A 17190-nucleotide genomic window follows, 5' to 3' on the forward strand; every position below is an offset into this window, starting at 1 on the left:
ATATATGTACCCAAATATATCAGCGGATTTGTTTCTCCATTTCAAGTATTATTAAAAAATACTAAGAGTATTTTTAATAATAATAATAATAATAATAATAATAATAATAATAATAATAATAATAATAATAATAATAATAATAATATTATTATTATTATTACATTACTGTTCAGAAGATGAACCCTATTCGTATGGAACAAGCCCACAAGGGCCACTGACTTGAAATTCAAGCTCCCAAAGAATATGGTGTTCACTTTTGAAAGAAGTAACAGAAGGTAATAAGAAATACAGAAAGAAGAGAGCAGTTGTTAGAAAAGAAAAAATTGGCAAATGAATAAACATAAAAATGTAAATAAGTGAATAATGATAATAAACATTAAATAACCACACTTCATTTCTAAAAGTCCTATTATATTCCTAAACTCCTCATTGAGTTCTTGAAAATCCCGCTTGATACATAAATCTTGCTGACTCATGAAGTCCGAATATAGAATTTAGGCCAAAGGCCAACACTGAGACCTGTGATGTCATTCAGCGCTGGAAAGGAAATTGAGAGTAGGTAGGTCTGAAGGTGCAACAGGAGGGAAACCTGGCAGTTGCACCATGAAATCATTGTTAGCAGAAGGTGGATAGCAAGATGGAAGAAAGATATGAATGGAGGTACAGTAAAAGGAATAAAAAGGGATAGCAGCTAGGGGCCGAAAGGATGCTGCAAAGACCCTTAAGTAATGCCTACAGTGCACCCTGTGAGGTGTACTGACGGCACTACCGCCCTACGGAGATTAAATCCTTATTGGTGCCCCACAAATCCTACTGAATTATATCTATTTGTGGCGATCAAAGTCCGCATACGTTATCTAAAAATCCTATTGGGTGTCTAAAAATCATCATTTAATTCCTAAAAGCATTAATCGCATTCCTACGAACCTTATTGCTTTCCTAAAAACTTGACTTTTAACTAAAAACACTAGTGGATTAATAAAACATTATATCAGTATGCCTAAATATGCTTATTGATTTAAAAAAAAAAAAAAACACAAATTAGAGAACAAATGTAATCAGAAGCACATTCACTCCGAACTGTATGTGCTTCTGAATAAATTTGTTCTCCAATTTTTTTTAAGTGTCAAAGGTCGATACTGATCTATTATTAGCACTTACTGCTGCCTAAAACCACAGCTGTCTTCATAAAAAAATAAACTTAGTGTTCCTAAAAGCCTCTCTGGGTTTCTGAAAACGATACCCAGAGAACTCCAAAAATCTATAATGGTCCCCTAAGTATACCAGACCACTGAGCTGATTAACAGCTCTCCTAGGGCTGGCCCGAAGGATTAGACTTATTTTACGTTGCTAAGAACCAATTGGTTACCTAGCAATAGAACCTACAGCTTATTGTGGAATCCGAACCACATTATGCCGAAAAATGAATTTCTATCACCAGAAATAAAGTCCTTTAATTCTTCATTGGCCGGTCGGAGACTCGAACTCGGGCCTAGCAGAGTGCTAGCCGAGAACTCTATCGACTCGTCCAAAGAGGAACTATAAAATAGAACCTCTATGGGATTCCTAAAACCCAAAACACGACTGGCTCCTTACTATATCACAGTGTTCTAAAAAAAAAAAAAAAAAAAAAAACTGTATTATAAATTCAACGTTTTGTTTTATTTTGTCCATTGTTTACTTACAAATAAGAGCTCATTAATAAAAACCCCACTGGACTTCTCTCACCTCCGAAGACTTAATGTTGTTGACCAAACCAACCCTCCCTGTTACCTACGCTGTTTGGATACAGTGGGCGTTTACTTCAAGTGCTTCCAGAGAACTCAGAAATAGACACTTAATCGCCTTTCCGTCCCGGGTCATCTTGTAACCAAAGTTGCTGATTGGGCAGCGAGTCTCCTGGAGGAGAGAAGAGAGAGAGAGAGAGAGAGAGAGAGAGAGAGAGAGAGAGAGAGAGAGAGAGAGAGAGAGAGACCCTTACCACTTGTCCTTACTGTCATTGTTAACGATTTTTACCTTATGGGTGGGGTACATTCGGTTTTATCGTTGCAACTCGAAATGAGATTACCGTAAGTTTAATGTTACGGTATGGTTGGTCATATATACGTAGTGTATATATTTGTGATGCACACAGACTTTGATATATATATATATATATATATATATATATATATATGCATATATAGATATTTGATATATATATATATATATATATATATATATATATATATATATATATACACATATATATATATATATATATATAAATATATATATATGTATATGTATATATATATATAATATATATATATATATATATATATATATATATATATATATATATATATATATATATATATATATATATATATACTGTAGTCTGTGCATCCTAAACATGTACACTACGTATATATGACCAACCATAGTACAGTAAGCATACGGTAATCTCATTTGAGTTGCAACAATAAAACTAAAGGTACCCAAGAAGGTAGAAATCGTTAACAATGGCTGTTTGTGGAGGGCTCTTCTCTGCTGCTGCTCTGCCTGCTACTGCTGCTGCCTGCCTCCTCTTTCTCCAGGGGGCCTTTGCTTGTCAGCAACCTAATTACTATTACACACACATACCTATATACATTTATATATATATATATATATATATATATATATATATATATATATACTATTCTGTAACACCACGACACAGTGCACTATACCTTGCTAACTGCCTCGGCACCAAACAATATCTCACTTTAGTGTCCTTTTAAAGCCGAGTATGTGTAATTTATCGTACTGTAAGAAGGCAAAATTACAACAAATTTAAGGTAAAAATTAATAGTTCGAGTTAACCTCAAAAATTATACACTTGCCATAAAAAAGTTTTTGGCAAAACAGATATACAAGTCTTTTCTGCATCATTTAAAGCAGCGGTTCTTAACCAGGGGTGCTCGCACCCCTGGGGGTTGCGAAGCCGTTCCTAAGGGTCACGAGGATGCCTATGAATAATTAAAGCAAAATACATTTTTATAAACGCATGTTATTTTTCCTTCAAAAAAAATAATTAATAATATTAATCATTATTATTATTATTATTATTATTATTATTATTATTATTATTACTACTACTACTATTTTTGCTACAGCAGTGCTCTGAGCTATAGACAAACCTACACCTAATTTCCTAATGTAAGTTTTGTGAATGAAGATTAAAAAAATGTGGTTATGTTATAATACACATATCAACTGCATTTTAGCCTTTTTTTCTATTTCAGCAATTCAGGGGGTGCGAGAACTGACTGCTGATTTGAAAGGGGTGCATACATTGAAAAAGGTTAAGAACCACTGATTTAAAGCTACGATGTATTACCTTTACAGTCATATAAAATCTAATGCTATTTATGCCAGCTATTATGCATTAAAAAATAAGGTAAAATGTAAAAAAAATGTTCATGATTCTCTATCGAGAACTTGTTTCCCATTATATTTCTTTTATCGATCTTTGTTAATTTATAATTTTCAAGCTAGAATGCTCATTCTGATGTCACTTTAAAGCTGATTATTTTTAATCTATCGAAACGTGTTAAATTAAAATCAAAGTCCAAATATTCGTTAAGGTCATACTAAGACAAAATTCTTGGCACTTTGCTGTAAAAAAGCTACACAAAATAAAGCACGAGCTTTACATTGCTGCACCATAAAATACTATGGTAAATTGCCTTTCAGACGATACAGTCTGTGACAAATTATACTAATCATTGAACAGCAAATCATATTACCGTCGTTTTTACAGCGTGGGTACACTATATGTACAGCACAGGTTAAGCATGGGTACACTTTGTACAGTACAGATTAAGCGTGGGTACACTTTGTACAGTACAGATTAAGCGTGGGTACACTATATGTAAAGTACAGATTAAGCGTGTGTACACTATATGTATAGTACAGATAAACGCGGGTACACTATATGTACAGTACAGATTAAGTGAGGGTACACTATATGTACTGTACAGGTTAAGTGCGGGTACACTCTGTACAGTACAGATTAAGCGTGGGTACACTGTATGTACGGTACAGGTTAAGCGCGGGTACACTGTATGTACAGTACAGGTTAAGCCTACATTGTATGTGCAGTAAATATTAAAGTGCGGGTACACTGTATGTGCAAGATCAAGCACAGGTACACTGTATGTACAGTACGGATAAAGGTACACTGTATGTACAGTACAGATTAAGCGCGGGTACACTGCATGTACAGTACTGGTTAAGCCTGGGTACACTATATGTACAGTACAGATATTTGTGGGTACATTGTATGTACAGTACATATTAAGCGTCGGTACACTGTATGTACAGTACAGATTAAGCGTGGGTACACTGTATGTACAGTACAGATTAAGCGTGGGTACACTGTATGTACAGTACAGATTAAGCGTGGGTACACTGTATGTACAGTACAGATTAAGCGTGGGTACACTGTATGTACAGTACAGATTAAGCGTCGGTACACTGTATGTACAGTACAGATTAAGCGTGGGTACACTGTATGTACAGTACAGATAAAGCGTGGGTACACTGTATGTACAGTACAGATAAAGCGTGGGTACACTGTATGTACAGTACAGATAAAGCGTGGGTACACTGTATGTACAGTACAGATTAAGCGTGGGTACACTGTATGTACAGTAAAGATTAAGCGTGGGTACGCTATATGTACAGTACAGATATTTGTGGGTACACTGTATGTACAGTACAGATAAAGCATGGGTACACTGTATGTAGGCTACAGTACATATTAAACGTAGGTACACTATATGTACAGTACATACTGACAAAGTTTCAAAAATTATGCTAATAATTGTTTCCATTTCGAGCACAGGGCCAAGACAAAGGATCATTTTAACATTTAACTAATTTTTTTCTTCTCCCAGACTCTTCATTAACATTCAGGAGACAATGAACTGGAACAAGTAATGCAAATAATGTACTCGATCATTTCAATTTTGATGTAATTTTCAACAACATGAATGGAATGGAATGGAATATACAATTCTGGCCCAAGGCCAAGCACTGGGACCTATGAGGTCATTCAGCGCGGAAACGGAAGTTAACAGTAGAAAAGTTTTCAAGGTGTAACAGGAGGAAAACCTCGCGGTTGCACTATGAAACAAGTGTTATGAGAGGATGGAAAGTAAGATGAAAGAAAGAGAATATGATCAGATTTACAGTGAAAGTAATAAAAAGGGTTGCAGCTAGGGGCCGAAGGAACGCCGCGAAGAACCTTAAGTAATGCCTGCACTGCACCGCATGAGGGAGAACAATAGCAAATAAATAAATAAACAGTGCACAACAGTACGCAAGTCGTTTAAGTGGTGGACTCTGAAATCGGGGTATGTCAGCAAAGAAAACGTTACTCCCTCCCTTTGTGGGTATTGTCAGGGCACGGACAAGGGCGTCTTGTTTGATTATTCAGCATCTGTGCGATATAAAACCTTGTTAGTTTTTCTTGCCTTTCACTTTAACATGACGTTTTTGTCGAGTTCTGTTTCCATTAAGCGTATTTATAGCTTCTCTTTTTTTCTATGTTCTTTTTATTTCTATATAAAGTAATTTTATTTTCTTTTTTGTTTGATTTATATACGTACACGAAATCCCAATCTCTCATACGTTTTTCTCGCATCATACAAAGCGATTTCAATTTTATTTTTTACAATTATCATTCATAACTTGCAAATATATATTTTACACTTGTCACTTTACAAATTTTCCTACTTTCTTCTCTGCCTTCTTGCAACTTTATAAAATTTACTTAGCTCCAATTTTCAACTTTCATTTAAGGAAAAATCCTTAGGTCCAGGCCGAGAGTCTAAAATGCAACTCAATGGTCTCAAGTTGATCCATTGTATGAATAATAATAATAATACATAACACATAATAACACAATAATAATAATAATAATACACGCAGTACAACAGTGACAGAATAGACTAATATATGAATACATCTGACAACACGCTACTATAGAAATTACCTGAATGGGAGAGAAAAAAAAGGAAAAAATAACTATCTAAAAACATCTGTAAAATTAAATACTGACAAAGTTAACAAAAAAAAAAAAAATTAACGAAAAAACAACTCACCTTCAAATGTAGTTCTCATTAAGACTTTATAAATAACGGCTATTCATTTGCTCGGGTCGCAGACATTATTGAATCCATATCTATTTTCATGGTCATGCAGTATAATTACTATTATTCAAATACTGCAATCATTCATAAGAATCAAGTCTTAGATGCCATTAACTTGCCAATTAAAGCTTCCACAGGATAGAATATCCAATGTATAATATAAGTAAGAGAATATAACTATTATAATAAATCAACAAACAGATTAATATAAGACTTAATAGAAGAACAATAGAAATACGTGGGGCATCTGCTCACAAACTAATTCAATTAACTTTTAAAGCGATTAATAAATAAAGTAGAAAAATTCCCGGAGCAGTTTTAAAGCAGATTACACAAATAAATCAACTAATAGTTTAATATACGCCTAAATAAAGGCGAGAAAAAATCATTAGAATGAAAGAAAAACAGAAATGCAGAAGACACATTTGATCATAAACTAATTTAATTAACTTGTAAAATGACAAATAAATGAAGTAAGAAAAATTCCCGGAGCAGTTTTAAAGCAGGTTCCACAAATAAATCAACTAACAGTTTAATATAAGCCTAAATAAAGGCTAGAAAAAATCATTAGAATGAAAAAAAAATCAGAAATACAGAAAAGACATTTGATCATAAACTAATTCAATTAACTTTTAAAATGACAAATAAATGGAGTAAGAAAGATTCCCGAAGCAGTTTTAAAGCAGATTACACATGTTCGTAATCCGGTCTTGTATATCAACCGGGCGTTAATTGGCTCTATTCAACTGGCTGCGACACGAACCACATGGCCCCAGGAGTCATGTGAAATTTCCACATAACTCAGAATAACATGGCACGTACCGAGGCTCTCAGAACGAGCTTCGATATGACTTGACGTCCTTACATCATATAGCGCTGAAGAAATGATATTTTCATTACGATAAGGTTGCCCTTATACTGCATAATTATTCAGCTATTCCCTATTGTTAGGTGGCTATCTGCATGTTGCCTGATAAAGTGCGATTACTGAGACAAATTTGCAAAGCTGGTTTATCACAGTTCAGTTATCTTATATATAAAAAACAAAGCTGGTGAAAATAAAGTACCTCTACATTAGGGAGTAAGATCTCGAGAAATAGCAGATGCTGCTTGGAAGGAAAATCAGTTAGGATCTAATCTATTCTTCCATTACTCTTACATTTCCGCATTTGCAACAGTAGGTTCAGGCAGAACAGGATGAGACTTTACTAGAACGAGCTTTAGAGTAATGGTTTCAATATTGTATTTGGTAAAACTGTCAGGTATTTCAAAATATCTATAAAAATTTTTAACCTGGTGACCACGGCTAAAATTCTTAAGCATTTTAAAGATTTTCGTTTCACTGAAAGATGATCACCTAGGATTTTGTGGCGACATTTGATTTTTTAGAAGTGTCATCTATTTAAAACATACCATAACCGAAGGTCGCTTTCGGAGCGTAATCACTGTGAGTAAGAGAATCTGAAAATGATTAAACTCCGCGCGTTCCGCACGAATTTCAGTCTCCGTGGTTTGCATAACAGACTACCTTCACCTCTATCCAACCTTCGTTCTAGAATATATATACATATATGTATATATGTATATATATATATATATATATATATATATATATATATATATATATATATATATATATATAGAATTTAGCCCAAAGGCCAAGCGCTGGGACATATGGCGTCATTCAGTTCTGAAAGGGAAATTGACTGTGGGAACATTCAAAAGGCATAACAGGATGAAAACCTCGTAGTTGCACCATGAAACAATTATTATAGAGGGTGGAGAGTCAGATGGAAGGAAGAAAAGGTAAGTATAGCTTAGTTTTACCAGACCACTGAGCTGATTAACAGCCTCCAGGGCTGGCCTGAAGGATTAGACTTATTTACGTGGCTAAGAACCAATTGGTTACTTAGCAACGGACCTACAGCTTATTGTGGAACTGAACCACATTATAGCGAGAAATGAATTTCTATCACCAGAAATAAATTCCTCTAACTCTTCATCAGCCGGCGGCGGGAATCGAATTCCGGCCCATCAAATGACGGTCTGAAGCTCAACCAACTCGGCCAACAAAGGGCTGATGGAAGGAAGAGAATATTAATGGAGGTACAGTAAAAGGAATGAAAGAGGTTGCAGCTAGGGGCCGAAGGGTCGCTGCAAAGACCCTTAAATAATGTCTACAGTGCCCCACGTGAGGTGCACTGACGGCACTATCCCCCTAAATCCCCACGCAGGCGGAGCTTTGTCTACCTTCTTATTGCGTCAGCAGGCGAATTGCCGTAATGAGCAGGTGCCTCTAAGATACGTCATAGCCTACGTAGTTACCCCAGGTGGGAGGCGACTCCACCCAATTGGGCAAACCTTGTCTCTCTTGGCCTTGCCCCCACGGAAACCCTTCGTTCTAGCCACTGCAGGTCTCTCTAAGAACACGTAAAGCATTCACATATACTAGAGGGTACGAACAAACCCGATTCCCTCTGTCCTCCTTCAAGAAGTAGAAGAAAAAAATATCGGTTATCATTTTTATCCATTATGCCTTGTTGGGGTTAGATTGGTTCAATTACTTAACAATGTCTCCTGAAGCACTCTCAATACCCTTCAGTTCCACAAGCGAGAGGCTCCTTACAATTTCGTAGAACAAAAGAAGAGATGCACTTGTTCAATTCTCATTGTTGTGTTCAGGCATGCTTTTTGTTTTAGGACTGAGAACAAACAATGAACTTGTTATTTTCATTTTTTTTTTATGTGGATGTTCTCTTCAATGGAAGCGCGTTATTTGAATCAATACTATTCTTGTCTGTTGTGTAAGAATGCGTTTACGTAATGGATAATAATAATAATAATAATAATAATAATAATAATAATAATAATAATAATAATAATAATAATAATAATAATAATAATAATAATAATGCGGCCTGACGCTAACAGATGAACTTATTAAATCAGGGAAAAGTCAAATAAGAGAACATTTATACATATATACACATTATATATATACACATATATATATATATATTATATACAATATACAGTATATCTATATATATAACAAGCACGTTATAAGTCTTAAAAACATATCTTGTCAAATGCCGACGAATTCATTATGAAGAACACAAATCTCGAACACGACCATTCCCTTATTCCTTGATTTTCTTAACTAAGACAATAGGCATATCTGGGATGCTCGGATAGATAATGCTAATGAAAATTATGCTACTTCATCGAGGCTGAATCATCAGATTCTGGAGGCTCCTATCACGCATTCTGAAATCTCTCTATATTCTTGAAAATAATGTATCCTAACGATATTTATGAGCTTGATAAGTGGAGCACGCTCTCAATGAGATACATACGTATGTTTGTGTGTGTATATATATATATATATATATATATGTATATAATGTATATGTATAATATACATAAATATACATATAAATATATTATATATATATATTTGTAATAACCACAATTCTTCCCAAACTTCTCTCTCTCTCTCTCTCTCTCTCTCTCTCTCTCTCTCTCTCTCTCTCTCTCTCTCTATATATATATATATATATATATATATATATATATATATATATATATATATATATATATATATATATATATATATATATATATATATATATATATTAAATATCCCAAACGACCGAATTGAAAAAACAAATAAATAAATAAACTCAGACGTCTAAGCTCATTCCCACTAACACATATAAATATCGAATAAAAAAAAAAAGGAACAGAAGGAGCGAGAGAGAGATGGCGAAAAAGATGGGACCTAAGACGCATAAGTAGAGGCCACCTCTCTTTATCTTCCCAAGCCATTACAGTGGTCAACACCTCATTACTCGTAAGGCCAAAAAAATGGTATTTTGATAATAGTGTTGTGGTTTCGGCGGTGTCGATCCCCTGTGATGCCCTCCGTGGCTGACCTTTTCAGGGCTCGCCCTCCACTTACCTTCCCCCGTCTATGGGCATTGGGGGACTGATCATGAACTGAAACCCTCCCCTCCTCTCTCTCTCTCTCTCTCTCTCTCTCTTATGATTTTATACATGGACATACGTATGTGTATGCATGCATGTATGTATTATATATATATATATATATATATATATATATATATATATATATATATATAAAATACACATATATATATAATTTATCATATACAGTATATATATATGTATATATATATATATATATATATATGTATGTGTATACATATGTGTATATATACATATGAAATATATACACAGTACACAATAATAATACATATATATATATATATCTATATATATATATATATATATATATATATATATATATATATATATACAGTGTATCATAGGAAAAGGGAAACACTGTATAAAACCACCAAGTATTAGTCCCCTTAAAGACTTCTTTGAAATACTTAAGACGAAACCTGGCAGGATTCATTCCAGTATTTCATTTCTTCCCAGTGATACATCTACGTATAATCAAGTGTCATAGTGATTCAAGAGATATCAAAAAGATAAAAAAAATGTTGCAGTCAACTGACCTTCAAGATCACAGGTTCACTGTAATAACTACAGCACTGAATACAGCATGACCATGGGAACGAAAGGATAAAGTAAGTATAGCTTAGTTTAACCAGACCACTGAGCTGATTAACAGCTCTCCTAGGGCTGGCCCGAAGGATCAGACTTATTTTACGTGGCTAAGAACCAATTGGTTACTTAGCAACGGGACCTACAGCTTATTGTGGATCCGAACCACATTTTAGCGAGAAATTAATTTCTATCACCAGAAATAGGCCTAAATTCCTCTAACTCTTCGTCAGCCGGCCGGAGACTCGAACTCGGGCCTAGCGAGTGCTAGTCCACAGTTCTACCGACTCCCCCAACGAAGAGTCAGGAACGAAAGGGTAACATACCTTCTACAATATTTTGTCTTGACTGTCAAACCACAAGGTACAGACACTATCGAAGGAAATAAAGCTTAAACAAAACAATTATTCGTTATTTAATGAAAAGCCATATTATTTTCATTTATATGTTAGGAAATCTGGTGAGAATAGAATGCTTGCTTTGGTCTCATCTTGTGAGTACATGGATTACCTCCTCGAGGTCCTACAAATTAGAATTGTTATAATGGTATGTGTAATCGGAGATCGAACGGATGGTCGATGTACGATGCTTAGATGTGAACATATTTTGATAAAACATTGATCTAACATTTATATGTACATCCTAAACATTGCACCAAAGGCAAAATTTCAAGAATATTTTACCAGCAAATTCGTATAAACGATTTGTTTCTCTATCAGATAATATCTGTCAACCCACCAAATGAAACGGACTATTAATAATTGTTAAACTCCACGCATTTTTGTCAAGTCCTTCTCAAATACTCCCATTGATTTTAACCAACGCGATGATAAAGCTTCGATGACAAGCATTAGGGGGAATCTTTTGCATCTAAATGAAGACATGGGGAAAAAAGTAAAAGCCATGAACTATTACCCCATCTGTAACTTGTAACTGGACAACCCACATAGGCCTATTTGAATCTTTGTAGCATACACAGGTAACTTTTCAGCAAAGCTCATTTCTCTCTCTCTCTCTCTCTCTCTCTCTCTCTCTCTCTCTCTCATCATTACCTAGTAGCAACCCAGCACAGTTGACTGATTACCAAGTACACTGTGCAACCAAATCTCAGTGCTATAGGCCTTATCCCACTTCTAAAACCCCAGGTGTCAAAAACTTGGTCTAGTTGCCTAAGCCAATAATCAAAACTTCGACTGAGGGTCCAAGACCCAGTGGTCAAAACTTTAACCTGCTAGCAATAACTCACGTTAATAAATTGAACCAATAGACAAAAATTCAAACCACCGAAAAAAAAAACACTGGTGAAAAATCAAGTCCAGTGGTTAAAACTTGACTCACCAACAAAATCAGAGCTTAAACCCCACTGCCAAAAACTCCTAAATTTTCCCAAATCTTGGTGGTAAATCATTTACCCAGTGGGTAAAATTTAGGTGGTCCAAACTAACCTGGTGGGCAAAATTCGGGTGGTCCAAACTAACCCGGTGGGCAAAATTCGGGTGGTCCAAACTAACCTGGTGGGCAAAATTTGGGTGGTCCAATCTAACCTAATGGGTAAAATTCTGGTGGTCCAAATTAACCTCCTGGATAAAATTCTGGTGGTCCAAACTAATCTGGCGGGGAAAATTCGGATGGTCCAAACTAACCTAGGGGGTAAAATTCTGGTGGTCCAAACTAATCTGGTGCCTAAATTCTTATGGTCCAAACTAACCTAATCGGTAAAATTCTGGTGGTCCAAACTAACCTGTTGGGCAAAATTCAGGTGGTCCAAACTAACCTGGTGGGCAAAATTCGGGTGGTCCAAACTAACCTGGTGGGCAAAATTCGGGTGTTCCAAACTAACCTATTTGCCTAAATTCTAACCAAAACTCTAACTCATTGGTAGGAATGCTACTAGAAAGAATTCAAACCCAGTGGCAAAATTTCTGATGGTCAAAACTTCAATTCACTAGCAATTCAAGAGTTCAAATCTTTAACCCAATAACATAACCGACTAATGGAAAAAAATTAATTAATGGCCAGACCACGATGGTTAAAATTTCAACCTATTGCCAAAACAACTGAAAGCAAAACAAACCCTCGGCCAAATTCCGTGTAGCCACAAGCCCAATTTGTCAAAACACTAACTACAGGCAAAAATCTATGGTTAAACTTTCAGCTCATTACACAAAACTCCCACCAGCAGACTGTACAACTGGCAGTAAAAACTTTTAACCGCTGGCCAAAAGCTCAGTAATAAAGTCTTGAGTGCCCTTGTCAAAACCCCAGTAGTAAAAAATCTGACTATATGATAAATATCCGTGGTTAAATTTTCAATTCACAACCTACAACTAGTGATCAAAACTTGAGTCTAATGGCAAAACTCCAGTGATCAAATTTTAACCCAGTGCTCAAAAACTGACTGATCAGTACTTTAACATACAAGTAAAAATAATGGTTAAAACCATAACCCACTACCCAGAATCCGAGTGACAAAATTTAATCCACTGGCCATATCTTCAGCCTAATCACCAAAATCCAAGATGTAAAGCACTGGCCAGTGGCCAAAACATCAACCCATCAGCCAAAACTCTTTTGGCACAGTTTTATTCCACTGTTATACCTCCAGTGATAAATAATCTAAACAGCAGCTAAAATCCAAGTGGTCAAAAACTTAATCTCATAGCCAAAATAACAGCTAAATTCCCAGTGGCCAAACCTTAAACCCATTCAGCAAAACCTGTGAACAAAGATTTCGTCCACAGGCCAAAAATTGTTTACAAAACCTTAACCCACTTGTTTAAATTCCAGCAAACAATTTTATAGGCTAACTGGTATGAAAACTTCTAGTGATCAATACTAACCCACTCATAAAAAACCAATGGTCAAAACCCTGACCCACTACCCGGTAAAAATCTAGCAATCAAAACCTTGTAGTCAAAATCTATTTCACGGATGAAAATTTTAACCAACTTACTAATACTGCTTTAGAGAAATCTAAACGGTGGCCAAAACCCCACTTGTCAAAGCTAGTCAAAACTGAAACTGGCCAAAACTCTAGTTGTCAAAAACCTAACCTGATCTGAAACATTAACCTGCTGACCATAGCTTCTGTGGTCAAAATTCTAACCCTGTTGCAAAAACCCCATAGTCAAAACTTTACCCCCGTGGACATGTAAAAACATTATCTACTGGTCAACAACTTAACTAATGGGCATAAACCCTAGCCAGTCCAAAACTTGGCCCTTCAAGAAAAATGAGTTTATTTTAACGAATGGATATAAACCATTTTAATATATATATATATATATATATATATATATATATATATATATATATATATATATATATATATATGACTTTTTTATCACATCACCGTGATCCATATTTAATCAGTAAGCTACAAACGTCCTTTAATATCTAATTCGCCTACCTAGGAAATAATATATTTTCATATATGTTACCGAAGGGGAATTTTGTCGATAATAAGTTCGTCGTCTCGTGGCCGAAACCACCGAAGACAAGAACTCAGGACTACAGTGGACGCATTTTAACCCACGCTCGACTAAAATTCCTTCGGTAACATATATGAAAATATATTATTTGAGGTAGAGCGAATTAGATATTAAAGACGTTTGTAGCTTACTGATTATATATATATATATATATATATATATATATATATATATATATATATATATGAGGAAAAAACTAAGTCCCACTGACTGCCATAATGGCTTAAAAAGGCACTTGCATGTATTTATAAATGGAAACAAAGACAGAGATTATTATGCAAAAAATTACACAGGCATTACATTTTTCTTAAAATTTTTACGGAATCAAAACCAAATATTTTACTTTCTGGGCACTTTCATATAATGTTAAACGGACCTGTTTTTTTTTTTTTTCTCATAAAAGAAACTTAGTTTTTTGGATGCAGTTTGAAATAAAACGTAAAAAAACCACCAAGCGATAAGTTTGTGATTCATTACCAAGAACCAATTAATTAAGAAACCGAATGTTAGTTTTTAAACCATTCTGTGTCATGCTTTATATAGTTTGAAGCAATATATATATATATATATATATATATATATATATATATATATATATATATATATATATATATATATATATAATGTATGTGTATATATATATGTGTATATATAATTCAATAGAAATCTTGGCCTAAATATTTTAATGACCTGAGCAGGAGAAACAGTGACTGTATCAAAGGGCAGCAAAACGATATATGAAAGTTTTAACCTTAAGACAAATCAGTAACGGTAATGCTTGATACATTATTATTAACCCAGGTGTTTCGGGTAAGGTGAACAAGATTCAGTCTTTCATAAACAACCGTCTTGGGAGGATTTAAAATTGTGCAGTGAGGCAAACCGTCGGAATTATCGGTACATAGATCACCTCATAATTCAGTGCGTGAACGAACGATTTCTACATTTGCTGTGGGTAGACTGAAATAGATAATTAAAGTTTGTTACATAACCGACTGACATACAGAAGTCTAAAATGGCTGAGTATAGGAATAATCTATTTTAACATAGCCAGAATCCACGAGTGGAATTTAGCTGTTGATACAAATTTTTACCCTTACAAACTTTGGATAAAGCGAAAATAAAAGGAAAGTTTGTTACATAACCGATTGCTCACAGATGCGTACTATTTGGCTAACTGAGTAACGGAAGTTACTAAGTTGGTTAGGAAGTAACCTAGCCTAACACGGCTCAGCCACGAGGGAAACTTAGGCTAAGGATAAAGTTTCCCCTTACAACCTAACAAATCAATAACCACACGTTTACGTAATACAGAAACTCATTCACCAAACAAGCAGTATAATGAATAATGCATTACCTACATAAAAATTACCAAACATCATACATAAAAGCGATGTCTTACTAAGTAGCCTAACCTAATCACATCCAAGTTTAACCGCCAACCTATCTTACTTTATACGAACCGCAGCTGACTACATGGACTAACTTACGAATGATACTTATATTTACTTACCACTGGCAAACACTCATAATCGTTATATTCATATAAAATATTTAATGAGATTACAGGTTATTGCCACTATCATTATTATTCATGCTGTTAAGAAACTAATCAATTGTTTGCAATAAATAAAACGTAAACAATATTTGAAGCCTAGTATTTGAAGTTATAGTAATACTAGAATGAAAAATATCAATGACACTGAAGTAACAGTAATTTTGAAAATAACATTTAAAAAGAAAATCTGTCGAAGGAAATACGAACGAGCTATAGCTGAAGAAGAATGCATTTCCGCCATTACACCCTCTACGACCGGTAACGCCTCAAGTTGCTAATCCAGTGGGTCATATTAATCCCGAAGCAGTGGCAGAAACAACGCTTCCAATCCCCAACATCAATGCGACATCTTTGGCAAGAAAGGTAAGTTGAACACTCACCAATTTCTCTTCTTTGTGATGTACAAGATGTGAAATAATTGAGTGCAGAAATTGTTGCTGAATCCGTCTTGATGCGTTTACTTTTCGAGCGCGGGATTTTATCTTGTAACTTTCACACTTTATTCGTTTTTGGCGTTCCAGGCCTACGCCCGTGAGGAACACAAGGTACTGATGAAGCACCATTAACCGTCGTATGATAAATTATGCAGTAAAACGAGTAAAAACCACCAAAAAGCACAAACAAAGGCGTTCCCCATAGTGAAGTTTTGCCGCCAAACTTGATAACTGAGCTGAGCAAGCTGCCTAGGTTACACGTTACACCCGCGGTGATTGGTCATCGCCGGAATGAGCCCAACCCGATTTTAAAGTGGCATTGTTAAGTGGCGTGAATGTCTACCTGAACTCTCGACAGCGAGCATTTAAACACTATGGTGATTTTAATACAGCATTCATTGATGCTTGGACTATACAGTAATCAGAATTCATATATACTCGGTATGACACTGATCTATGTGTAGCTCGATCCAAGGTTAAAGAATACTTTAGACCTTGGCTCGATCTTTCTGTTTCCGGCATTTCGTAGGTTGCGGGTACCAAACTTGAAAATTCTAGGGACCGGACTTGCTCTCATGCCCGCAATTGAACTAAGGTTACCATGTAAATAACTATCCTTCGGGTTTACTAAGTACCAAGTATTTACGAAGTGCCCACGTCAAGATTTTGTACGTTATGGTATGAGTTTTAATTATAGGCCTAACATTTGTCGAAGATTAAAATTAAACAATATATATATATATATATATATATATATATATATATATATATATATATATATATATATATATATATATATCTGCATCATTTTCACTTATAAGTGGGGTCGATGTTTCTGACAGCTTACCTCCACCTGGCTCGGTCAAACGCATCCATCGTCCTCTGACAATTGTTTGTTAGATCTTTAACTACATCCATCCACCATCGCTTCG

At 35.0% G+C, this 17190-nt stretch overlaps 1 protein-coding gene across 1 annotated transcript in view; it reads right to left on the reverse strand.

Annotated features, from left to right (window-relative positions):
• The window catches only part of MAPk-Ak2 (MAP kinase-activated protein kinase 2), a 363081-nt gene extending 346607 nt beyond the window's left edge, over positions 1 to 16474 (reverse strand). The window contains exon 1 of the mRNA XM_067100588.1: positions 16205 to 16474. Within this exon, the coding sequence (XP_066956689.1) occupies positions 16205 to 16387 (183 nt within the window). The 5' untranslated portion in view covers positions 16388 to 16474. The remainder of the gene's footprint in view (positions 1 to 16204) is intronic.
• Positions 16475 to 17190: the final 716 nt, after the last annotated feature.

Source organism: Macrobrachium rosenbergii, chromosome 56 (assembly GCF_040412425.1).
Source record: "Macrobrachium rosenbergii isolate ZJJX-2024 chromosome 56, ASM4041242v1, whole genome shotgun sequence".
Lineage (NCBI taxonomy): Eukaryota > Metazoa > Arthropoda > Malacostraca > Decapoda > Palaemonidae > Macrobrachium > Macrobrachium rosenbergii.